This window comes from Coffea arabica, chromosome 4c, assembly GCF_036785885.1.
Source record: "Coffea arabica cultivar ET-39 chromosome 4c, Coffea Arabica ET-39 HiFi, whole genome shotgun sequence".
In the NCBI taxonomy this organism is placed as follows: domain Eukaryota; kingdom Viridiplantae; phylum Streptophyta; class Magnoliopsida; order Gentianales; family Rubiaceae; genus Coffea; species Coffea arabica.
Genome location: NC_092316.1, coordinates 2,622,451 through 2,646,641, shown reverse-complemented (window position 1 = coordinate 2,646,641; position 24,191 = coordinate 2,622,451). Strand labels below are relative to the sequence as shown.

At 38.0% G+C, this 24,191-nt stretch overlaps 4 protein-coding genes across 18 annotated transcripts; 1 reads left to right on the top strand and 3 right to left on the bottom strand.

The window, feature by feature from the left end:
* Window positions 1–449: 449 nt before the first annotated feature.
* Window positions 450–2,740, bottom strand: LOC113738550 (FCS-Like Zinc finger 8-like). Of its 7 annotated transcripts, none has more exons than XM_072045434.1 (4): window positions 2,642–2,740; window positions 1,553–2,095; window positions 964–1,306; window positions 450–850 (listed from the first exon to the last, which is right to left on the bottom strand). In XM_072045434.1, the coding sequence occupies exons 2-4, from the start codon at window positions 2,055–2,057 to the stop codon at window positions 640–642; spliced, it is 1,059 nt and encodes a 352-aa protein (XP_071901535.1). In that variant the 5' UTR covers window positions 2,058–2,095; window positions 2,642–2,740; the 3' UTR covers window positions 450–639. The 7 variants fall into 7 exon arrangements, with proteins under 7 accessions (XP_071901535.1, XP_071901536.1, XP_071901537.1 ...); XM_072045435.1 differs by having other exon boundaries at window positions 1,021–1,306; XM_072045436.1 differs by having other exon boundaries at window positions 1,035–1,306.
* A 4,474-nt stretch (window positions 2,741–7,214) lies between these two features.
* On the top strand, window positions 7,215–9,456 carry LOC113739903 (trihelix transcription factor ENAP1-like). 2 transcript variants are annotated; one of them, XM_027267314.2, is made up of 2 exons: window positions 7,215–7,367; window positions 8,055–9,456. In XM_027267314.2, exon 2 carries the CDS (start codon window positions 8,138–8,140, stop codon window positions 9,254–9,256), a length of 1,119 nt encoding a protein of 372 aa, XP_027123115.1. In that variant the 5' UTR covers window positions 7,215–7,367; window positions 8,055–8,137; the 3' UTR covers window positions 9,257–9,456. The 2 variants fall into 2 exon arrangements, with proteins under 2 accessions (XP_027123115.1, XP_027123114.1); XM_027267313.2 differs by having other exon boundaries at window positions 7,314–7,624.
* A 612-nt stretch (window positions 9,457–10,068) lies between these two features.
* LOC113738570 (pentatricopeptide repeat-containing protein At3g16010) lies at window positions 10,069–13,672 on the bottom strand. Of its 7 annotated transcripts, none has more exons than XR_011812892.1 (4): window positions 12,974–13,672; window positions 10,802–12,810; window positions 10,591–10,684; window positions 10,069–10,408 (listed from the first exon to the last, which is right to left on the bottom strand). XR_011812892.1 is itself a non-coding variant. In XM_027265815.2 (3 exons), exons 1-2 carry the CDS (start codon window positions 13,050–13,052, stop codon window positions 10,970–10,972), a joined length of 1,920 nt encoding a protein of 639 aa, XP_027121616.1. In that variant the 5' UTR covers window positions 13,053–13,672; the 3' UTR covers window positions 10,069–10,684; window positions 10,943–10,969. The 7 variants fall into 7 exon arrangements, 2 of the variants coding, with proteins under 2 accessions (XP_027121616.1, XP_027121614.1); XR_003460170.2 differs by having other exon boundaries at window positions 10,069–10,684; window positions 10,802–10,851; window positions 10,943–12,810; XR_003460171.2 differs by having other exon boundaries at window positions 10,069–10,684; window positions 10,802–10,851; window positions 10,961–12,810.
* Window positions 13,673–14,184: 512 nt separating this feature from the next.
* LOC113739596 (heat shock 70 kDa protein 15) lies at window positions 14,185–20,130 on the bottom strand. Of its 2 annotated transcripts, none has more exons than XM_027266863.2 (10): window positions 19,201–20,130; window positions 17,151–18,384; window positions 16,628–16,855; window positions 16,440–16,535; window positions 16,112–16,333; window positions 15,778–15,972; window positions 15,557–15,703; window positions 15,322–15,471; window positions 15,102–15,232; window positions 14,185–14,754 (listed from the first exon to the last, which is right to left on the bottom strand). In XM_027266863.2, exons 2-10 carry the CDS (start codon window positions 18,318–18,320, stop codon window positions 14,517–14,519), a joined length of 2,577 nt encoding a protein of 858 aa, XP_027122664.1. In that variant the 5' UTR covers window positions 18,321–18,384; window positions 19,201–20,130; the 3' UTR covers window positions 14,185–14,516. The 2 variants fall into 2 exon arrangements, with proteins under 2 accessions (XP_027122664.1, XP_071901532.1); XM_072045431.1 differs by lacking the exon at window positions 19,201–20,130 and adding an exon at window positions 19,023–19,156.
* Between the last annotated feature and the right edge of the window lie 4,061 nt (window positions 20,131–24,191).

The following is a 24,191-nucleotide window of genomic DNA, read 5'->3' as shown; positions in this document are numbered from 1 at the left end:
AATCAAGAAATGAAGTCGATGGACAATAAATCAAAGACTGCTAGATTTTCGTATCATTTCTTGTGACTCGACTTTAATTGCAATTTACAGACAGATAGGTGCTTAGATTTTGAATCTAAATGTTTTTTTGCTCTATTGATGGATTAGTTCATTAAAAATGGAGTAAAACATCTTAGATTTACCATTAAAATTAACACTAGAGGAGCTCTTAGGTTGGAACCATTGAATTTTCTCCATTACGTTGGAAGATTAATTTCAGTGTGAGAAAATAAAACTTAACGTAATAAATACAAACAGTTATAATTATATTAAAAACCAAAAAAAAAATTTCTATCAAAAACTTTTATGTGTTAATCTCTTTTTTTTTTTTTTTGTATTTATTAGGAAAGAAAATCACGACCTTTTCTAGATATATTCGTCATACTTACTTAGAAAACTAATATGATGGATTCAAGGAGAAATAGATGGCATTACATCAATTAATAATATTCAGAGACACGAAGTCCATTACAATACGGACAATATCCAACGACCCTAAATAGCAGGCTCTATTGACAATTTTACATTGGTTCCTGCAAGCCATGGAAATCATCACGCAATAGCTAGCCCATCTTATTTATTCATGTTCAAGGATGTAAATCATCCGATGAAAAAGATGCCTTTCCCCTTGCCCTTGTTCTTGTCCTTGCCTGAAGCGACTTCACTTTCTTTTACTGCTTTGGCCCTGTTAGCCTGCTTAATCTTATTAGCCCTTTGAAGCATCAGGGCCAGCTCCTGAATTGCTTCTAATTCCAAGTCTTTTATGGCGCTCGAGTAGCGGCATTCTTCGCTGCAAAACCATGCATCGCCCCTACAAATTATGTTAAACAGGCATTAAATACTCAAATCCCTTTTTTGGTGTTGTGTTTTTTTTGGGGGGGAGTGGTTGTTGGGGGTTCTATATATTTGGTCTTTGATATACACCTGTACAAGTAGACATTACTCTTGGGCACAAGTACTTTGCAGCATTCCATGCAATACCTTAAGAAGTTCACCTGAAGTTTTGCATTTTTGGTCCAGGACGCATTTGGATTAGCTTTCAGTGGTGGAGGTGGTGGAGGAGGAGGAGGAGGAGGAGGAACACAACTAAAGTCCTCCATAGCCTTTCGGTCTTTGCTCGGCGGCTTGAAAACAATCAACGTAGTATGAATTGGTGGAAATTTAAGGATGCAGTCATTAAACCAGTGAGTTACTTTATGGACTGGAATTTTAACTTCCAGTCGACTATAGCATTCTGAATCCTGGATGTCTTTTAGCCTTAGCACACCTGCAGATTTATGAACAGTGCAAAATGTTAGTGGGCGAAAACATGCATTGCCCTCAGGGTTTATGATAGCATGGCCTTTTATTTCAGAACCAGGCGCAGATTCTGGTCTGGAAAACAGATCATAATCGGAAAAGACACTTTGTGGCGGTGCTGATGACTGTTCCCAGCTTCTGAGTGCAAACACACAAGGGGATTCATGACGAAATTTTAAGCCTTGTCTGGTACCAAACTGGATTGGGCCCTGACCTTTTTTGGATGTAGGGTTTTTCAAGGGTTTATCATCAGGATTTGATGCTTCAGGGATTTCATCACCACTTTTCTCAGAAGTTGTTTTCGTTTCGATGGGTAAGGAAACACCTGACGGTCTCTTATAATGTTGAAGCCGGTAGCTGAGAATAATATGCTTGTTCTGGAATGGTCGGACCTCCTTGTCAGCTAGTAAACTCAGGAAGCCTGGTTTTCCCATCTTCTTATTTCCTAGTGCAGCTTTCTGCTTCTGAAATGGAATTTTTGGTGGATGATCAGAAGACTTCAGAGCAGATGGAGGTGTACCAGAGGAAAATCTGTTGCCTGAATCACTGGCCAAGGAGGCCAGAGACTCCAGTGAGCTTCCAGAACCAATTGAGCAAATTTCTGACAGATCAGAAGATGAGCTCCTCCGAATCATCTGGTTCTGCAGCATAGCAGCTGCTTTAGTAGAAATATGCTGCTTTTGGTTCTTCCGGAAGTTTTGAACTCTTGAATAATTCATGTCTGCACGGAAACCTTTGGTTCTTGAAAGATGGCTGCCTGCATGAGATTAATCGGAAAGAATTGGGAGAATTGATAAACAACCGTGAGTAAAGAGACAAAATGGCAAAATAGGAAAAAGGATCTCCATTCCTTAATCTAAAAATTAACAGGATACATCAAATCAAAGTTTAAGGGAAGAACAGAAGAAGTTTATGAGCAATACCGATTTCCAAAGCTGAAATTAAACAAGTAGATGGAGGAAAGAACACATCTTTCTATGAGGGGAAAAGGGAGAAAATGAAGATCAATCTAAAAAAATACCCAAAGACAACATGCATGCGTGTGAATGAATCCAGAAAATTCAGGTGAATCAAAAGGGCATGAAACATTTGGGGTTTTCTCCAGATAAATGAATGTATAAATAGAGCTCCTGGATAGTCCCCTTAAAGCTTCGTGGATGTGATTCATTCCACAAGAGCTTATGCAGTTATAGATTTAGAATGCAGGAAATGATAAGAAATTGGTAAATATATATACAACTTGCACACTGCCAAATTTCACTCTCTCTCCTTCTTACCTCTCTTCAAACTAACAAGCCCTTACCTTGCTGCTGGCTGGTATACTTAAATTTGCATGCCCCAAATTAATTGCAGTGCCAATTAATCAAAGCTCATCATTGAGTAGTGCAAAGCTCCCGAGAGATGTAGGCCAATTTATAGCAGAACCACCGTCAAGATGATGATCTATGCTCCCCTTCCACGCGTCACATGTCTTAACACGTATCCCCCCTTGATATTGTCTTCATGCATCGGTAATAATTGGAATTGTTTCCTGTGGGGGCAGCATTGCTTGCTTGGATTAGACCCTAATCCGCATCTTAAACCTCTGATCCTCCCACTCCAGCCGAGGATCACATGATCGGTGTGTTTGCACATGCATGTAATATGGCAATAACGTTAAAAAGAATGGGACCTTGCAAGCTTGAACAGCGCTTTTTTCCTGGGCGGGCTGCTTAAGGCCAAAATAACTGACTCAGAAGCCGGGGATGGATTTCTGCAACCGGCCACAAAACGTTTCCCTTGTTTTGTTCTTTTCCTTGCCACGGTAACAATTTCAGTATCTCGCCATTAATGCAGGTTAAAGCTGAGCACTGACTTATTTGGTACGAGGAATGAAATGGACATGGATTTCTTCGTACCCCGCAAATTAAAGATTTTCTGCCACAATTATTTCCTTGTATTCCACAAGGATTTTCCGCCGTCTGTGCCGGTTACAAGGAGTATTGTATTCCTGTCTTCATTTCTTCCAACATAAACTAACTAATAATTGTCAGAAAACATAAGCATGTTGTGGATGGAGACTTCATATGTTTTTAAGTAGTTTAAGCCAGATTTAACTATTGTCCAAGATAATAATGCAAATCCAACTTCATTAATGCATCCTTGATGAAAATTAAGTTCAACTTAATTAGTAGATTGCAATTTGCCTTGGAGAAATCCTTGATGAAAATTAATTCTTCAGGCTGTGATATTGTTGACTAAAATTATCTACTTAATAATGAAAAGCCAATGACGCCTCCTCGTCTAATCATAGAACATTAATTAAGCCTGATATCCATGAATTTGAGATCTTGGATTCAAATCTCGCAAAAAATAAGTTTATTCTAACTGCATGTGTGTATTGTTCATTTCAGTTGTAATCTTATGGAGTAAAACTTACTTAAAATAAAACAACCACCAAATTAAATAGGTCAATGGTTCAAGAGATCGATGTTAACTCTCTATTTTGCGCATTCAAGCATTATGGTTATACAACTGCCAGCAACACCAAATACTAGGTTTCATAATAAGGAACGTTATCTTTTGTTCAACATGGTTTCTTAACGAGATAAAGCCTTGTTTGAATTACTGTTTTCCGTCAAAAAATTATATTGTTTTTCGTGATCACATTTCCCTATTACCTTTTTCCCTCACATACATGAAATCGCTGCAGTAATTTTTCCATGAAAAATCATGGAAAATGTAATCCAAACACAATTGAAAATCCAATAAATGCAATCCAAAGTTGGTTTAAGCGAAGAAATCCAATAAATGGCCATAGCACTTCTGTTAATTTACTACTACGTCTTTGCTTACTTGTTTAAGGCTTTCTGAGACGCTAAAAACTCCAGTAGCCCAACCACTGTTAATTGGCACCTAAAACAGTAGTATTAAAGATACACTATTCAACACTGGAGATTAAACTTATGCATAAAGGAGTTTTAGCGTCTTATGCAGATTTTTTAACCTTCTGATTTCTGAATGTCATCACCAAAGTGTCGAATGAATAATACTTTGAGTGCCAAAAAATAACTATTATATAATTTTATGTAACGTATTATCCCAAAAAAAAAGTTCACAAATAAGTACATGGAAGAATTTGCTATGACAAATAAGACCCATTCAATTGCAATATACCTAAAAAGTAATTATATTCAATATTTTGTTAAGTTCATGGAAAATCAATTATTCTTGTGAGATGCATTGGTAATTAAGTCAACGATGTAATCCTTTTTTAATCAACAATTATTTCTATCGAATGTCAACAAGTATAATTATGCGGTCGAAAAGCGACATTTTAATTATCTTTATCGCTGGATAGAAATTAAATTGTCCTACACTTTTAACTACTAATGGTATAATTTTGAGCCTTTTAAATTAGACTTTTTTTTACCAACTAATATGTACTTGTATCATATCTATATCGGCTAATTTTGTCATTATCATTTTCAAAATTAACAAATGGTATGATAATCTAAAGATTCTATTAATTTGATTTTTTGCATTATTTACATCATACCTATTCTTAATTGCTAAGAAAAATTAACTATATCAACATTTTTAACATGTTTTACTAACCAATTCTTCCAGTTATGAATTTTCTAAAGTTGGTTTACATAATTTTCAATAAAATTTCTCATATAGCTTGAAATTCAATGTGCTTTATGATACTTATTGCAATGCTTATTTGACATACAATTTAAAAGTGCCAATATTATAATTGATATGACTCATATATAAAATAATTACGCAACTCTAGTCATTCAAAATTGCAAAGAAATTAATGTTATACTTCAAGGTTCTCCAAATCTTATATGTTAAATATGTCACACTCAATGGCGGAGTTAGGACCCAAGGTTGGGGGGGGTAATTGCTACAATTAAGGCAAAATTTTTTGTTGAAAATTTTTAATAACCAATATGATCCTTGTGTGAATTTTGAAAAAATTATATAGTGTTTTACAACAACAACAACTAGATAAAAAAATTTAGAATTTTTATGGGGGTACAATTATAATACAAAATTGAAAATTAAAATTTTGTCAAGCTAACTTTAAAAATTCTTCAAAGTTGAGGGGGGAAGGGGATAATTACCCACCCTTACTTGAACGTGGCGGGTCACTCGCAAGTAGTGAAGAATTTAAGGGAGAAAAAAAAAATACACTCAAATGCGTTTTCTCTATTATTGAGAAATGACTTATGGTCAAAAGGAAAGGGAAAGCGTATGGTTATGTTGATGCCATTTTTCACCTGATTTGTACTCTTTCTAAGCGGAATAAACTTCAATGCTTCTTATTTTTACTTCTCAATACGAGAATGGTCGACCCGGCTCGGTTTAACCAAGCCGAGCCCCCCTTTTCTGCCCATAAATTTTGATAATGGTCATCTCGGTTCGGTCGTGCCAGGTTGATTCCTTCGTCTCGTAGGGGACCCCTATCGGTTCTGGTCACCTCGGCTACACTCCGTTGATGGAGAACCGAGGTGACTCCTACGTCTACTGTTGTCCCAGAGTAGCACTGTGACTGACGTGACAACAGAGGTCTAGTCAAAGGCCCTGACACTTGTAAGACAGACAATACATCTGATGAGACCTATCCCCTGCACAAAACTATCAAATCAGGTGGATATTCTCAGTCCCCATCAGATCCTAGGAACTTGAATCCCACTATCTTTCCCTCCAAATTGTCTCATATAAATATCAAATCCTCCCACTCAAAAGGGACCAACTAAATATTCCGTAAGAATCACTCCCAATAGCTCCTTCCATTTTGATTCCTATCCGAACTAACTAGACCATCGGAGGGGAACCTTTACAGCCCCTCCTCTGATAATTTGAGCAGGCGATTTCTATAAAGCCGTGCCCCACTACAGGAGAATACCCTAGCCGCTCAGCACAGCTCATTAAACCAAAATTCACCTCTTCACAATACATATAAATTTAAGAGAGATCATCAATTATTTGGCAGAAAATGGGAATCTAACTTCAAAATCAAAACTTTTAGATTTTAGTAGGGTTCATTTGTTTGGTGCTCTAAAGGCGCACCATAAGAAGTGAGTTTCATGTTGCTACCTTTTTTGCTTGAGGGTGAATTTCTTATATAGTAAATTCCAAGCATAAATAGTAAATTTATCTTTCTTTTTTAAAATTTGCTTATCATATGCCTTTGGCCACTAGGTAGGAAAAACCTTAAAAGTATACTGATTCAATTCGGAAACAATAGTTCTAGTTTAGCTTTTAATTGTCTCCTACAGACAAAAAAAAAAATCACTATTTTGGAGTAAGGATTCAAATTATAGTGAAAATTACACATTAAGTGGAGCTTTCAATTAAGGCAAATAATTATAAATATGAATGCTATTGCAAATTAGTAATGGTAGTGGTTACACTCTCACTCCTGCTTTTTTACTAACTATTTGATAATGTAACTACTAAATGGGCCCAAATGTTGTACAATCAAAAGGAAAACGTACTTCTTTTATAGTAAAAAAAATATCCTAATTGTTCCTCAAAAGAAAATTTTTACACATTTAAAATCCAGCTACTTAGCAAAAATTGCTCATGAACCTGAGTTGGTAAACTGGAGCTTTTATCTTGCCACCATTGAAAAGAATTAATTTTCTATATACTAATAATATATAAACTTTCATCATTGAATGTATAATATATAATTTAAATTTAAATTTAAAATTCAAATTTTATAAATATATATTATGCATCCAACTGTAATAGTATATACAGCGTCACTCTATAAGATTTATTACTCTTCTGAAAATTCAATTTTGTCTCCAATTAGCACTTACGCAACTCAACAGGGAACCCCAAGCACGTGGGCATTATTTGGGCCGTCTCTTCCTTCTTTCGTTAGCCGTGGCCCACTTCACGTGGACCCAAGGTAGTTTGGACATTGGATCACTGCAACCTGAGAGAAACAAAACGCATCCGGCGCATTTTAGCAGCTTCTACTTTATATCCGATATCGATTTCCTTCCATGGTCAGATGCGCACTCTTGGTACTTTCTCTCATCTTTCTTGCATCTCCATCTATCCCCCTCCAAACCCTTAAATTCCTCATCAAAAACAAGAAAATTTAGGCAACCCCATGTGAAATTTGCATCGCTGGCTGCTGCCTAAAAGCCTCAGGATCACAAAAGTTTTCTTGAGAAAAAAAATAAAATTTTTTTTGGTAGAATTTTTCATCAAGGCTTTCAGTCATGTAGTGTCTGTTGGTCTTCGGTGCTTGGTTCTGCCGAAAGTTTGAAACTTTAAGGTATTTCTGGCTTAACTTTGTCTTATTTGAGATAAGGCTCTCATGTTTCCTGTTTTTTTTTTCCTTTTTTTATTGTAATTTATTCTGGTTGGAAAAAAGACAAATTTAATTTATTGTTTGTTTTCAGAGCAGATTTTGAGATTTTATGATATTTTTCTCTTGAATTTCATTGTGGATTTTTTTCCCTTTTAATTGCAATATGATCTTTGTTGGGCTAAATTTAGAAATTTGAACTTTTAATTAGTTGGGAGGGATGATTGTTGGATTTGAGGGTAAAAATTTCCATTTTTTCCCACAATAAGTAGTAGTAGAATTAAATGTTGGTAATCGTTGGTGGTACGTTCTAGGACATTTAGTTGCAGATCATTTCTGCTATTGTGATATCAATGATATATAATAGGAAACTTGAACTTTTGCCTTTTCATTTTAGGAGTATAATCTTGTCAAGTTAAGGTGGGAATCAGGATTGCTTGGTAAAGTCTTTATTGGTTCCTTGATCCCGTGTGTGCTAAAATGGATGACACTGAGGATGATGCTAGATACCCACCAAATACTTATGGTATGAGTCAGGGTTATGGCTCGTCTAATCGCCAAAAGCTTCCTGTTCGAAATGCTGGTCAGAATGTGATTAATCGATATGTTGAGGATGACGATGTTGATGATGAAGAGGAAGAGGTTGAGGATGAAGAAGAAGATGATGACAATGAAGAAAATGGGGTTCAACGAGTAGAGAGAGATGAATTTGATGATGACAATGAGGATGATGACGATGATGATTATGGTGATATGCAGAGGCACCCCAAGAAGAGGAAGCTTAAGAGCTTGTTGTCGAGTTATGAGTTTGCACCTCGAGTCCCAGCAACATCAGCAGCACCTGTTCCTGTGCCGAAGCCATCATTTGGAGGCCGAAACGCAGTTGCTGATTGGAGTGAGCATGAAACATTCATTTTACTGGATGCTTGGGGTGACAAGTTTCTCCAGCATGGGAGGAAGAGTCTTCGGTCCGAGGAGTGGCAAGAAGTTGCAGAGAAGGTTTCCCAGCAGTCGAAAATTGATAGGACAGACACTCAATGCCGAAACCGTTTGGATACACTGAAGAAGAAGTACAAAAAGGAGAAGGCAAAATTGGGAGAGACTGTGAATTTTGTGAGTAAATGGGTCTATTTTCAGAAAATGGATATGTTGCTGTCATCGCCTCCTCAGCAAGCTGGCCTTTCATGTGGAGTGGACTCGGGGGAGTATGTTTTCATGAACCCTGGGGAGTATCTCAACCGTTCAAATGGACTGGACGAGATGAGGGATAGCCCAGGAATTTCTGAGTCAGCAGAGGCTGAGGAGGATGATTCTGAGGGCCTGCCACCCAAGAGAACGAAGACTGTGAGGGACAGAGGGAATGGAGCTTCCTTTAAGTTACTTGCAGATTCCATTGAGAAATTTAGTGAGATATATGAAAAGATTGAAAACAGTAAGAGGCAGCAGATACTGGAACTCGAGAAGATGAGAATGGACTTCCATAGAGAATTGGAATTACAAAAGAGGCAGATCCTGGAGAGAGCTCAGGCAGAGATTGCTAAAATTCGACAAGGTGATGATGAAGACAATGATGTGTCTGCTGAGAATATCAGTAGGTGAACTATGTAGCTGAGATGTTCTTGAGATACATCGCTTCATGATTGCCTGATTGCCTGGCTTTGTTGTACAATTTCAACGGCACCATGCCCGCTTGTTCATTTCTTTGCTAGGCAATAAATTGGTTGGTCGATTACTGTATTTTAGATGTTAAAGAGGTTGGTAGAAATAAAATTCAAAGATCATCTTCAATTCTGTGTTCATCCTCCCACTGTTATGGTACTTATTCTGCTTCTAGCTGATTTCATTAGTTGTGTGTCAAATGTTTCTTGTTCAAGATAGACGGGAGCAGTAACATGACCAGGGTTCAGGGTTTTGGTTGAACCACCCTTATGGGGACTGTTCCGGTTGTGGCCACAACTGGGCTCGCGGTAGAGTTGCCCTTATGGTTATAAAATCATCAATATTAGAAAAATTAGACACTGAAATTAGAATAAGGTTCTAAGAAAGGCAATGAATGTAGACGAAACATATCAAAGTCTCGCATTATTGATTTTTATTACATTTTTTTTAGAAAAAAAAAAAACATACATAATTTTCTTGAACATAAATTTTTGAACCTGATGTCCTTTATACTTGATAATGAATTCAACAAAATCATAAAAGGAAAACCTGGTTAATGTGTAATGCTTGTCATGGTTCGAATAGGAACAGAACTGGTGACATTTGTTCCGGTTTCATATTTTCAAGAACTTAAACAAAAGTGTTGTCACGGAATAGCCTGACAAAAATATAGCATCTAGGCAGGGCTTGACAGGGAGATCGTCAGCCATATTGCCAACTAATATGATGGATGGAGTATCTGGCAAACAGAATGTCGGTAAACAGCAGCAAGAAGATGTCATTTAAAAACGTTACCACCAAAGCATCCAGGATCCAAAGTACAGATTATGGACAAATATTTCATCAGCATTAATTTCTATAAAAAAACAAATCACAAGAGCTTAGCAGACAAAGATTATGGACAAAGGATCATCCAAGTATGTCGTCCAAGATCCTAGCAACAGATTCCATAGTCCAGCCACCAGCAGATAAAGAGAAAGCCGGGATAATCACTTGCAGACTCATCTGCAACTCTAAACCATTGACGAGTTGCCAGTTGGCACAAGCAGTGTAAACAAAAATTTCACCTTCAGGCTTCATGCCAGTTGCTGCCTGAGCACGTCTAGCAGACACTTGGGTAAGAAATTTGAGAAGCAATTAATTGTATCTGTACAGTAACATGTCCAAGCAAGGCTGATTGACCATACCATAAAAAAAGTTGGCATTTCTCATCCATGGAAGCCCTTAACAGTATCGTAATTCCCATAGATCACTTTATTATATGTCGAACTTACCTCCCAAGCATGCATGGTCTTGCCATGTAAGATCTTAGGAGGAGGTGCAACACACTGCAGAGATTGACTCCATGCACTGGCACCTGATAGAGTTCTGCAAGCCGAATTTTCAAATGAAAACAGAAAATGCCACATCACGTCCTCTAAAAACGGGGCAATAGCAATTCCATATCTCATGATTAACATAAAATGGTGAACATAAAGTAAGTACCTGCAACTAGCCATATAACATTTATTGCACATGAAAAGTTCCACAAAATTCTGTAACACGACTTTTCGCATCACTTAGTAAGCAAAAGCATATATTTCCTAAAAGCATGATTGATGAGTGAGAAATACACCACTCAATTACCTAAAGAGAAGTATATACCAGATCATTCTAAAAAGTGGAATGAACGCGATCTTCATCGATCTTTCCGACTGCTTCAAGTATTGAAGAGTATGTTATATGATCATATTCAAAGCCTTTCACTTGCATCTCCTTCATCAACCTAGCAGCCTCCTCAAACATACCAGCACGGCTTAGAGAACCAAGAATGGTATTGTAGGAGACTGCATCCGGCTTTATCTTTGAACTTTTCATCCTTGTGAACATCTCGATTGCTCTTTCTGGGCCACCAGTCTTTGCCAAGCCATTCAGGATTATATTGTAGGAATTTATGTCTGGATTGCAACCATTTTCCTCCATTGTTTGAAGCAAGGAAAGAGTTTCATCTAGCATGCCAGCCTTTACCATCCCTGACATGAGGGCATTATAAGAATACACATCAGGACTGCACCCAACTTTATTCATCTCATTGAAAAGATCCATTGCCTCAGCCAAATGTCCACATTTGCCAAAGTGCTTGATCATCACAGCATATACTCTCGAACTCAAGGATCCAGAATTCTCCTTTAGTTCTTGGAACAACTCATTCGCAGCTTCATACCGTTTTGCTTTTCCAAGACTGTTGATCAGGCTGCAGTAGGCGGCTGGACATGGAGGAAAACCTTTCTCATCCATCTCCTCTAGCAGCAACAGAGCTTTCTCCACTCTATTTGTCTTGCAAAATCCATCAATGAGAATTGAATAAGTAAAGGAGCTAGGAGCCACTCCACTCGCCTTCATTTGCTCGAACCATGATGAAATTTCAGATACCGGGGCTTTAGATTGAAACAATGATTTAAGAATAGTATTATATGTCACCACATTTGGTGTACACTTCAAAGATCCCATTTTTTCAAATACGCTCAAAGCATCAGCCAAGCGTCCTACCTTGCCAAGCAAATTTATGACATTGTTTATGAGCACAACGTCTAGTTCACAGCTTTCCTTTAACACATTAAGAAATACAGAGTAAGCTTCTTCAACCCTACCAGCTCTACCAAGCCCCTTTATTAACTCAGTGTATGTATAAACAGTTGGCGCACAACCAGTCTCCTTCATCTCCTGGACTAATCTTAAGGCCTTTTCAACTTTTCCCAATTTGAAATAAGTCCCCAGTACAGTCGTATATATCTTTGAATTGGGATGTAAACCATTCTCCCTCATTTCATCAAACAACCTAATAGCAGAATCATCACGACCTAATTTACTAAATGCTGATATCAGCGCGCTGTATGTTACAGTATCAGGCAAACAGTTGCCTTCATCACACATCTCACTGTAAAGTTCATAAACTTTCTCATGGTGCCCTTGTTGCATAAGCATCATGATCATAGAATTATAAGTGCTTGCAGTAGGATTGCACTTGCGAGCTTTAACCTGGTAAAAGACAGTAAGGGCTTTGTTGACCATCTTAGCTCTGCCCAAAGTTCTCACTATTTCAGACAGATCAACAGGGCTGATTACACAAGGACCTCGAACCATTTCTTGTATGGTCTTCCACATTTCGCCAACCCTGCCAGCTTCCTCAAGACAATGAATGAGAGCAAGGTAAGTGGTGGAGTCATGCTCAAAATTCCTTCTCTTGCCAACCCACTTGAAAAACTGCATCTTAACATTGATCTCCACGTCAATGTTCAGTACCTCACGAACTAATCGATGATCCACTCTAAGCTGTAGCACCTCAAGAGCCTTTTCTGCATCAGAACCCCATTTGAATATTTTCAAAATCCTTATAAACCTTTCATCCAATGTCCTCTTAGACCTGCTCTTTCTAATGGCTGGTCGGCTCACGGCAAAATTTGGCGCTTCATCTTTAGGAGTTGCAAGCTGAAACATCCTTACAATATCATATTCTGCGAGAACACCAAGTAGCATTACGTGTCACGACTTTGTAAAATTGGATTGAATAGAAACCAGAAATCAAACAATTAGACAACCCACGTCAAAAATATGGGACAGAAGCAGAATCAAGATATTTAAGCATATAAAAACCAGGATACTGAAAATGCACTCCACCTGTTTGCTTAAATCTCTGTCTGAGAGAAGGGTATGTAGATATAGCCCGTCTTGAGCAAAAGGGTGAGGCTGCTGCCATTTTCGCTGAACCCCTAAGAGCCAAGGCAATTACTGTTACGTTACTGTACTACTGTCAATCCATTTGCTCCCCAGTTCCTGTGCCATACTGCCATGGACTTTGGTGGAGTATCAAAGCTGGGTTGAAACGGCAAGTTCCCACATCATAATTACAGTAAAATGAAAGTATACTATGACTTGCCAACGCAAAATTGCTAGTGCCTAGTACTACATATGATTTCGGTCTCAAGAGCCAAGACTATCGAAGCTAAGAAGCCCACTCTACAACCGTCATCCAGGAAACGGGGAAGGAGGAGTTTGTTCCTCGCACCAGGGAAAAGACAGCAACACATTTCTCTTGGGTGAAGTCGTGAAGAGATACCCTCACATAAAAAGATTTTTAGTAAGCGTCAACATATTCACCGTCATACAAAGAATTTGGATTGGTTTTGGGGTATGGATCCTGAACTGGAAATGGTCACCTACATCCAATACTTAAATAGTTCAAATGCAATTCATATCTTATTCACAGCCAAGAAGAAGACTTCGGCCAGTGCATTCAGTCCAATGCACGAGAATCGGTTCTTCAAGCAGTATCCTTGCAATATTCATAAAATAGATATTGGCATTTTCGTATAATTAACTCAAACGTTCATTCCGTCCCTTTTCTTTTGTAGCCGCTAGACAGGCTCGTTAAAAGTACTTCCTTTATTTTAGAACCTTAAATTAATTTTCGGGTAAGTTTTTAGAACCTTAAAAATTAACAAGTACTTGTAACAGCATTGAATTACAGGCACAGCACATAGTTCTGTAGCTCCGAGTTGCAGCTCCAGTTAAAGGCATTCGACTGCTGCCCCCTAAAACCCAGCATCGGAGCATACGAAACTCAAATTCTGAGCAACGTCGGGGAAAAGTTAGAGACGCTGTGCTTCCTGCACACGAGCAAAGACGATACTGCAAATCTCTGCTTCGACAGCAATACGTTTAAAAGAAAAACCGATTTTCGGTGCGGCAGCATCCGCGAACAAGTTTGATGCTCCCGTATGTGATCTTTTCAAGAGCACAAGAGAATTCGGTCAAAATTGCCATAGATGGCACCTCGCAAGCTCACGGAAACAATCTTCAATGCCCAATAACAACAAAACAACATGCACTTCTCGAGAAAAAGGGTTCCCCAAGTCACTTTTGTAAATCGTAATAATTGTGAAACAAACCGAAAATTTTTTGAGCTTCTCTTACAAACCCTGCCCAATAAAGGGATTACAGAGACTGGAGGCACCCCCTAATAATGATAATATGTGGTGTCATACCGTCCGTCTCAAGGATGGCACAACATAATTCGAATCACCTCACCCGTAAAACTAATTAAACACTTGATCGTAACCACAAAAGACCCGTCAAAAAGCTCAGCATGTATACGTCAAAAGGTACAAAAGGGACCAAGCTTTAGCCAGCACAAAATATTTAAAGACCAGTGTCCCCAAGATTATGCAGCCCCAGGTGCTGTATCAGACTTGTCTGTTTCCATTGGCTCCGTAGATTCTGGTGGTACTTCATTACCAGCTCCAGCACCATCATTGGCATGGCTATTTTGGCCGGAGTGTGGATTGGGACTCTCACCACCCTGAGGTTGCGCCTGAGTTCCTTGGGATGGTGGTGGTGTTGTTGCAGTTTCAGGAGCTGGCTTGGCTGGCTTTGGTTTTGTCATTATAGGCCTGCAAGACCTGCAAATTCCTCAACATATGTCAGCACAAGATAACGAAGTACACACAAAACAAGGCAGAAGTGCATGTCGAGAAGTAAATCACAGGATGCACTTCTCAGTATCTAGAGCACTGCCAAGTGATAAAATAATCAGTAACCCATGCTCCACAGGATCAAATTCACAAATAAAGAGAATATCTTAAAAACACAAATCCTGGAAATCAATATGCAGTGAGAATTGCATGTGATACCCAGGAAAAGAAAGGACAAGGAAAAGACTACTCCAAAGGATCAGTGTCTGATGGCTAATACTGATGAACGACAACAGTGCACCAGAAAACAAGCGCTTGTTCTCTAAAATTGATACCTGTCTAGTGCTTCAGCTTTCCTTCTGATATCAGCTGACAGGAGAACAGGATTAGCATACTTGGGAAGCGCATCCTGCTGTTGCTTTTTCTCTCTCAACCAAGCCTCTGCTTCCACACATTCATTTAAGACCTAAAAGCACACAAGCAAGAATGAACTTAGAAAATAAAAACCCAACAATTGTGAGGGAGACACCGATTTACATGATGATAAATACCCACCTTCTGCTTTTCTGGAATATCGATGTGATCAAACTTAGGATCATTTGACATTGCTGCTTCTCTATAACTACCGATGCAATAAATAAGTTGATCAATCACAGAGCCTCTCTCCATAAATTCCTTGTAACGCTCCTCAATTGGGTCACCTTGCTGCAAGGTAAAACATGTCATCGGACTAACATCAACTACAATGCCAAGAAAGACATAACAAGTGATCGGATAAAGCTTTGCCAACCTTCTTGAGTTCCTCAAGCTTTGCTATATAAACACCTTTTGTTTCATCTTCCCCATCTTCATACAACCAATCTTCTGTCTCCTGAAGTTTAGCAGCAAACTGCCCTCTCTCCGGGTCCATGACAAACTCGTGATATCTGTCGTTGAGCTAGAGAAACAAACAAAATTATGAGTTCAAAACCTCTTATGTAACAAAACCAACTCATACAACTGTTACACTACCTTGTTCCTCATGTCATAAACATAGGCCTCAACAGCATTCTTCTTGTCCTTTGTTTCTTCCATAACACGATCTTGCAAAGCCATTTCAAACTCCTTTTCCACGGCTTTCTGCACATCTGCAGCCGCCAGTCCTCCATACACCAGTTCTGAGACAGGTATATTGGTCTTCTTCACCTTTTTCTTAGGAGCTTCAGCCTGCAGGATGTAATTAACAGCAACTGATGTCAGATAAAAATTTCAGTGTGGAAGATATAGGAAAGAACAGCTAGAAATCTTAAATGTCATTTGAGAACAAATCACTATCTGCTTACACGTGGGGCAAAAAAAAACTTACCTTTGAATCTGTCTCCATTTGGACAGGTTTATCCCCGGAGTCTGGAACGCCATTTTCAGCTCCAGGAGCTTCAGCCGCACCTTTAGTATCTTGCATATTTACATCAGTTTCGGTGGAACTAGGTGGAGCAGCATCAGATGGAACCTCATCTGTTTCCATCTTAGCTGTTTCTTTTGCAGGCTCTTTAGTAACAGGAACTTCCACTTCCTCCTCTTCTAAAAGCTGGAAAAAAAATTCAGAGGCAAAAATATTTATTTTTACCATTATCCCTGCAACAAGCCGAAGTAGAAGATAAATAAGGACAAAAAAGCTTGCTCTGAGAGCTTACAGTTGCTGACTCAACAGAAACAATTCCATGCAAATTCAAGCGTACTTTGACCTTCAATTTTGCTCGCTCTCCCTTTGTTGCTTGGAATGGTCCAATCTGTGAGGTAAACACCATACAATGTACAGAATTCAATTCCTACTCATGCTCCTTAAAAAAATTGAACTCAGTGTGTATCACAAATCAATTACCGTGTAAGTGCTAATCTTTGCTGGTGCCTGCAACTCACTAACATCAGCATAATGAACATCTACTGTGAAAGTGCCAGATCTATAGAACGTCAAAGCCTTCACACTAGGTATTGGATTCCCCTTGGGGAAAACAATGGTGCTTTGTTGATTATCTGCAGCTCCGTTCTGGGCATCTGGGGCAGAACCTTTCCAAGACAAGGCAATTGCGAAAGGAAAGCTCTCGTTCACCTATAAGCCACAAGGATAAAGCTGTCACAGTCTTAATATTGCAACTCTTTACCAACATAAAATCTACACATTACAAGTCATGACAAGTTATTAGATGTTACAGCTCAGGGGTTTCATTAAGTCTTGACCAAAGATACTCTATGTCCAATTATATCGAAGAACATGTACCTCGAGAAAAAAAGTTGGGAGAAAGGGATAAATTAATTTAACTATTCCACCAAGCAAACTATAAAAGGTCTGTCACGTTGAAACAATAAAAGGCCGGCAAAATCAACTAAAGATGTAACGGCTATACCTGGAATTCTCGCACTTTAAATGTTGGACTAAGTATGGCACATTGCAGGGCTGCGCCTTTGGCAACACACTCACTCGCATTCATTGTACGCCTAGGCTCCTTTCCAAAGAAATCTGTCAAGATCTTAATCATTGCAGGGACTCGAGAGCCTGAACCAACTACCTCGACCGCATGAATGCTCTCAACTCCTAGCCCAGCTTCTGCAAGAGCCATCTCCAATGGCTTCTTCACACGTTCCAAAATTGGAATACTTATTTGTTCAAACTCCTCTCTCTTGATGAAACCCCTGACATCCTTCTCGTCCATCAGGCACTCAATATTCAAAGGTGCCTCTGGATTTGCACTTAGCATCTTTTTCAACTTCTCACAAGCAGCACGAAGCCGAAGGCATGCCCTAGCATTCTGGAAGACATCAATCTTGTACTCATCCTTGAATTTTGCAGCAAAATGCTGGAAGAGGACTTCATCAAAGTCCCGGCCACCAAGACATCTGTCAAATGAGTGGGCCAATATCTTTAACTGGCCTTTTTTGAAGCCAGCAATGCACACCTGCATACTTGCATGCCCAATGTCAACAAAAGCAACATTCAACTGGTCGTTCTCAGGTAAGTCCGTCTTGTAAATACCATAAGCCAAAGCAGTAGCAGTAGTCTCATGGATAAGGCGAAGTGGATGCAAACCAGCAATAGTAGCAGCATCCACCACAGCTCTTCTCTGGAGGTCAGTAAAATAGACAGGTATCCCAATACAGCAATCAACAACTGCCGCATTCAAGTTCTTCTGAGCTATGCTTTTCAGATCAGAAAAGACCATTCCCAATACTTGAGTGGGTGTAAATGTCCTCAATTCGCCCAAATACCTTGCATGGATGAGAGGAAATCCATCAGGACCTTCAGTTACAGTAAAGGGCAAAGCCTTAAGATCACGTTGCAGTTCAGGATCAGAAAATGGGCGTCCAATCAACCGTTTCATTTGGGAAATTGTGTTCTTGGGATTCATCATACTCGACGCAGCCCCTGCTGTCCCAAGGAAGCGCTGCTTATCTCCAAAGCACACAACAGCAGGGGTTTCGCGCTTCGATTCATCATTCAAAACAACATCAATCCCTCTTTGTCTTGCAACTGCAACAACACCACTCTCGTTGCCAAAATCAAACCCAACCACGCTCATCCTTGATGGTAGTATAAGTTCGCCACAAGCAAAAACTCAGCTTCAAACAAAGGTAGATTGAACCCTGAAGAAATAAAAACACAATATTAAGATCTAATCCCTTCTCTGCATCTAAAAATATCTTAATCATCACAACATGTAAACAATGTCGAGACTAAAAACCATATAACGAACAGAGAGACTGCACAGGCAGTTAACATTATGATCAGAATTTAAAAACAGTATCCACAGTACTTGGCGATCCCAAAAGACTCCAGTCTTTTCTTCTCCAATATTTTGACGATCGATCTTCTCATTTTGTGTTACAAGAACAAGTAAATTCAAACCAATAGTATGCACCACTAGACTAGTAATTAAACACAACTCCAAATCTCATATTCCATTGGCTATATACCTCTCCCTTGCCTACTTTTACTTTTGCTTTGGGTTTTTGCCTTTTGGGTACCCTATAGTAGAATTTACACCCTAATACCCAACAGAATATGCCGTCCGACACAAGCCACAACAACACAAACAGCACTAGTCACCAGATTTGCGTATCCTACGAGCCTATACCACGAAATTACCACTACCACACACTCAAAACATATTATTCACAAATTCAATGCAACATAAACCAACACAACCGCACAAAAAATGGATAAAATCAACGAAATTTCGACGTGAGTTTAACATAAATCTCCGATTCATAAACTGCACTACCTGCCGTAACAAAATTACTCTTAAAAATTGTTGAATCAGCTTAGCAAACTAATCCTCAAAACAACCGATTCAACAGCCAAAAATATGGAAATAAAAAGCAATTCAAGACAAATGCAACAGATCTGACATATATTTCGATGGATAAAACGTTTGGGCCAGGTATTCGTAGGCTATAGACCTTTATTAGTACGATGTACTAAGCTGTCGCGACGATCGAATGGACCGCGGCGCAGGAGAACAATGAAGTGGCTTCTAGAATTCTCTTCCGAAGAGTTAGGCGCCCTCTCGCTATAAACAACAAATAAATAGAGAAAAATGCAATAAAGGAAAGAACAAAACGGATTGGCTGAGATGTGTCTAACTATCTATATATGAATGGGGGTTTTTAAAGGGAGACGATTCTGGGGTTTGTGTGGAGATTTCGAGCTTATATGTATTAGAACAACAATAAGGAATTGGGTTTTTTTTCCCCCTTTACCCCTCAACCTTTTTGTTGTGTGTTTTTCGGGAGCTGGTCAGCGGTCCAGATTAGTCTAGGCCTCCTGCTCTTCTTCTAGAAACATCTTTCACTGTAGGGATTGATCTCACTTGTAAATTCCTCTTTTTCTCGACTGTGAAGTACGCCGGGCCTAACCAATCATGTGTCCGCGTCCAACTAACTGAAAATAGCAAGGCAGCCCAACCTCCGGCCCTTTTTGGATGTTGAGTTTTTTTGGCTGTTTATATAAAATTTTACTATAACTTATTGTAAAAATTGTAAAAAAAATATTTGTGGAGAAAGGTTTTTTTGGAAGAAATTAAAATATTTAAATTTTTTCCCTTTTATTTTTTCTTTCCTCTTTTCTCCTTCCTTCTTGTTATCGTCATTACTCTAGTCGCCAACGCCGTCGTCAGTTCCTCTCTCTCTCTCTCTCTCTTTTTTCCCTCCTCAACATCCCTCCTCTCCTTTACACTAGATCTGGTCGGATCGCATGACCAGATGGAAGGGGAGGGTAAGGGAGAGGGAGTGACTGGGGAAGGAGAAAGATAAGAGGCAAGAGAAGATAAATAGGAGGAAGAGAAGAGAGAGAGAGAGAAAAAAGAGGAATAGGAAAAAGTGGGGAAGGAAGAGAGAAAGGGAAAAAACTAGAGCAGCACCTATCGGCAGCGATAGTGATGACGGTGGATTGAATTGGGGAAATAAAGAATAAGAAGAAAATAAGGAAGAAAAAATTTTTTTTTTTGTGTTTTTAGATAGTTTGAGGTGTGTGATAACGACAGTCGTGGTGGTGGGTTGGGTAAAAGAAGAAGAAGAAGAAAATTTTTTTAAAAAAAATTACATGTTTTTGAGTATTTTAAGGTACGTATTTAAAAATTTTGGTATTTTAATTCGTTAAAAATCTTGTAAAAAATATACGTTGGGTAAGGAATAATTTTGGTAGTTGGAAAGGAGGGAGTATCTGTGAGAAATCTTGAATTTGAATCTTTCTACTTACACTAACATTTTGAAAAAAAATTGCCAAAAAATTGACCATTCAAGACAATTTTGCCACTTTTGGCAATAAAAGAACAAGGGGGTGTTATTCTATTACTAATAATTAATTTTGATAGCATCCAATTTGTAACTATTTGTATTATCTCGCGCAATAATTAGGGCTTTAATTATGATAGTGTTTGATTCGTGACTATTTGTATCAGCTCACACGGTAATCAGTGCTTTAGAGAAAGCTCCGACCTTTAGCACGAGGAAATCCTTTTTTTGAAATGTATGGCTTTCTCTTTGATTAGAGAAAGAAGACTTAATAGGATTAATAGGATTAACTCATCATATGAGTTATAAGCATTATTTGGATTCTTTATTTTTTGAAATACAATTTTTTTATTTACAATTCTACAGTAATAGAGAAACAAAAGCAACTTTAAAAATGGAAGAGAGGGAGTATAAGTGAGAAATATTGAATTCGAGTCTTTCTACTTACACTAAAACATTGAAGAAAAAAATTGCCAAAAAATTGACCATTCAAGACAAAATTTGTCACTTTTGACAATAAAATAACAAAAGGGTGTTATTCTATTCATAATAATTAATTTTGATAGCATCCAATTTGTAACTATTTGTATTATCTCGTGCAGTAGCCTTAATTTTGATAGTGTTTGATTCATAACTATTTGTATTAGCTCACATGGTAATAAAGTGCTTTAGAGAAAGCTCCGACCTTTAGCACAAGGAAATCCTTTTTTTGAAATGTATGGCTTTCTCTTTAATTATAGGTTGTAAAACCATTGTCAAAAGAGGACTTGATAGGATTAACTCATCATAGGAGTCATAAGCACTATTTGGATTCTTCATTTTTTGAAATACAAGTTTTTTATTTACAGTGCTACAGTATATATAGAAACAAAAAAATTTTTAAAATATCACATCCATACAATATATCAAAAATAATTCCAAATATACAAAAAAAAAAAATCTACACCATTTTCTTCTTCCATCTACCACCAACATCGACTGCTGCCGCCGCAGCTATCATCTCCTTTCTCCTCCTTCCTCTCATTTTCTCTATATTCTTACTCCCTCTTTCTCTTCCCTCTCTTTCCTCCTCCCCTCCATTTCTCTCCCATTTTCCGTCACACCTACCTTCCCTCCCTCTCTCAATTCCTTTCCCCCAGATCTGGTTGCAACCAGAGGCCTTGATTTGGTCAAGACCAAATCGAGGAAACGGATGGAGAGGGGAAAGGCAGGACGTGGTGGAAAAGAGGATGAGGATGATGAAGAATGAGAAAGAGGAAGAAAGAAAGGGAGGGGGAGGGGGGAAGAGAGAGGGAGTGGTGTTGGTGGGTGGTAATTTTAATTTTTTAAAAATACTCTAAAAATTTTTAAACTATATAAATACTCCAAAATACATCTCAAAAACACCTTCAAAAGTATCACAAAAAACATTTATAGTAAAAGTTTTTTATATACATTGTTATATAAAATATTTCAAAAATATCCCTAGAAACAATTATTCCAAACGGAATATAATTGGGTTTCAAAATCCTTCTTTCTTGCTCTCCCAAAAAAAAAAAAAAAAAACTAAGACCTTTGTCTTGTGGATTTTTTTCCTCACGCTGCTATACTACCTTTATTACTATTTTTGTTATTTTAAAATTAGGTTTACCTTGATCACAAGTTGATCCCATGACAAGAAGTATAAAACAATTTCGTTTGGTTGGAGTTGCAAACGAATCGAATTGCTCGTGAACAGTTCGAGTCAAAACTTGACTCGAACTCGAGTTAGTCAAATCGAACTTGAACTCGATTTCAAGTTCAAAATATTAAGTTCATTAACTCGCAAGCTCGAGTAAATATATATATTTTTTATTTTAACAGTGAAGTTATATATATATTCATAATATTTTATTATTATTAACAAAAAAATATTATTTTATTTTTTAAATAAAAATAATTTATTTTTTCCTATTTTTTCCAGCTTGAACTCAAGTTCGACTCAACTAAAATTTGAGTAGAGCTCGAATTGAACTTGACAAAAGAAAATCGAGACTCAGCTCAATTAATATAAAATTCGACTCGACACGACTCGACTCGTTTACAACCCTACGTTGGATGCACTAGTGATTTCTTTCTCACCTGAAGCACTTATACTTCCATGTTGTTTAAAAAGGAAAAACGTCCATGTTGTTGTCCTAGATCGCAATTACGTATATCGAAAAGAGGAAGTGTACTCATCTATTTCCTCTCACAGGTTAGGAAATAAACTCAGTAAAGCACCAGCGAGAAACGGCTTGCTTGCAATAAACTCATAAGCTACTGGGTTTCCAACACTTTGCGCTATGCGGCTCTCACGTGTGGATGCATACACGTATGACATTTAAAATTTTTTTTTGTTTCGGTAAGAAAATTGAAGAATTCCTTTATTCAGTTCTTAAAATGGCAATTAGGTTTTTAATAGATTAAATGCGTAATAAATCTATCACATGATTTGCAACTAAAGAAATAAAATAACAGCTGACTAGTTTAGAAAATGCTGAAATACTGTCGTGTGCCCTATGATTTAATTCGATTAAAATTCAAGGATATTTAAAATTGAACTTAATGCCTTCATGAAGTTATACATAAAGAACAAAACGACAAATACTGTGATGAATTGAAAAAAAAAAAAAGGAAACTTCGAGATACTTATATGGGAGACAAACTTTGATTTGTCAAGAGTCGGAGCAAGAGCATCACCAGGATAATTTCCACGCCCGCTTTGTTGGATTCTTAGGCTAACTTGACTTGCCTGGGCATGGATGCTGGGGAATATATCTAATAGGAGTAGTTAGCCTTTTTTTTCTTCTTCTTTTTAATGCTTTATTTTTTTTTGCTTTCCACTCCTTCCTATATCTTTTATAGGCTTGTCAACGGGTCGGGTCCGGATCGGAATTCATTATTCCAGACCCGGATCCGATACATCATATCGGATCTGAGCCCTACCCGTTTACCCGTCGAGCCTTTACTATATGTTTCGGATCCGGATCCGGATCCGGGTCTACCCAAAAAAACTAACAAAATTTATAATTTCTAACAAAAAATGAGAAAAAAACATATATTTATAAACTAATTTCTAAGTAATACAAAAAAAATCAAATAAGAAAAGAAATCAAATTAACTTTACTCAAATACATCACCCTAATCAAATTATATTGATTAGGATCCGGGTCCAATTATATTGATTACTCAAATACATCATCCTAATCAAATTATATTAATAAATATATATATATTAAATTATTAATCCATTTATATCCTGATCCGGATCCAATACGGGTCGGAATACTATATTTCCGCATCCGACCCGTTTTTTGTTTGGCAAAACGGATCCAAATCCGGATCCGAATAACGGAATTAAATCCCTTCCCATATCTGAATAAATTTGACGGATCCGATCTGGGTTCGAATCTAGACCTGGACCGTTGACAGCCCTAATCTTTTCTATCTCTAACTGTCTAGATTCAAAATTCAAATTGTGAACTTGGCAGTGGGAAGAATTTTGATGATACCTAAAGAGTTGGGCCATAGGAAAATAGGCCCAAAAGGCACGTATAATCCAAACGATCTGGTTTTCAATTTGCGTTTTTTGTTTGGCAAAACGGATCCGAATCCGGATCCGAATAACGGAATTAAATCCCTTCCCATATCCGAATAAA

Excerpts from the sequence above, each read along its gene's own strand:
- LOC113739903 (XM_027267314.2), top strand. The coding sequence starts at position 8,138 with ATGGATGACACTGAGGATGATGCTAGATACCCACCAAATACTTATGGT.
- LOC113739596 (XM_027266863.2), bottom strand. The coding sequence starts at position 18,320 with ATGAGCGTGGTTGGGTTTGATTTTGGCAACGAGAGTGGTGTTGTTGCA. Across the intron at positions 15,704-15,777 it reads TTTATGACATGAGGAACAAG|CTCAACGACAGATATCACGA; the intron begins GTAGTGTAACAG and ends TTGTTTCTCTAG. Across the intron at positions 14,755-15,101 it reads AAAGCTGAAGCACTAGACAG|GTCTTGCAGGCCTATAATGA; the intron begins GTATCAATTTTA and ends AGGAATTTGCAG.
- LOC113738570 (XM_027265815.2), bottom strand. The coding sequence starts at position 13,052 with ATGGCAGCAGCCTCACCCTTTTGCTCAAGACGGGCTATATCTACATAC. Across the intron at positions 12,811-12,973 it reads ACAGAGATTTAAGCAAACAG|AATATGATATTGTAAGGATG; the intron begins GTGGAGTGCATT and ends GTGTTCTCGCAG.
- LOC113738550 (XM_027265782.2), bottom strand. The coding sequence starts at position 2,057 with ATGAATTATTCAAGAGTTCAAAACTTCCGGAAGAACCAAAAGCAGCAT. Across the intron at positions 851-963 it reads AGTAATGTCTACTTGTACAG|GGGCGATGCATGGTTTTGCA; the intron begins GTGTATATCAAA and ends CATAATTTGTAG.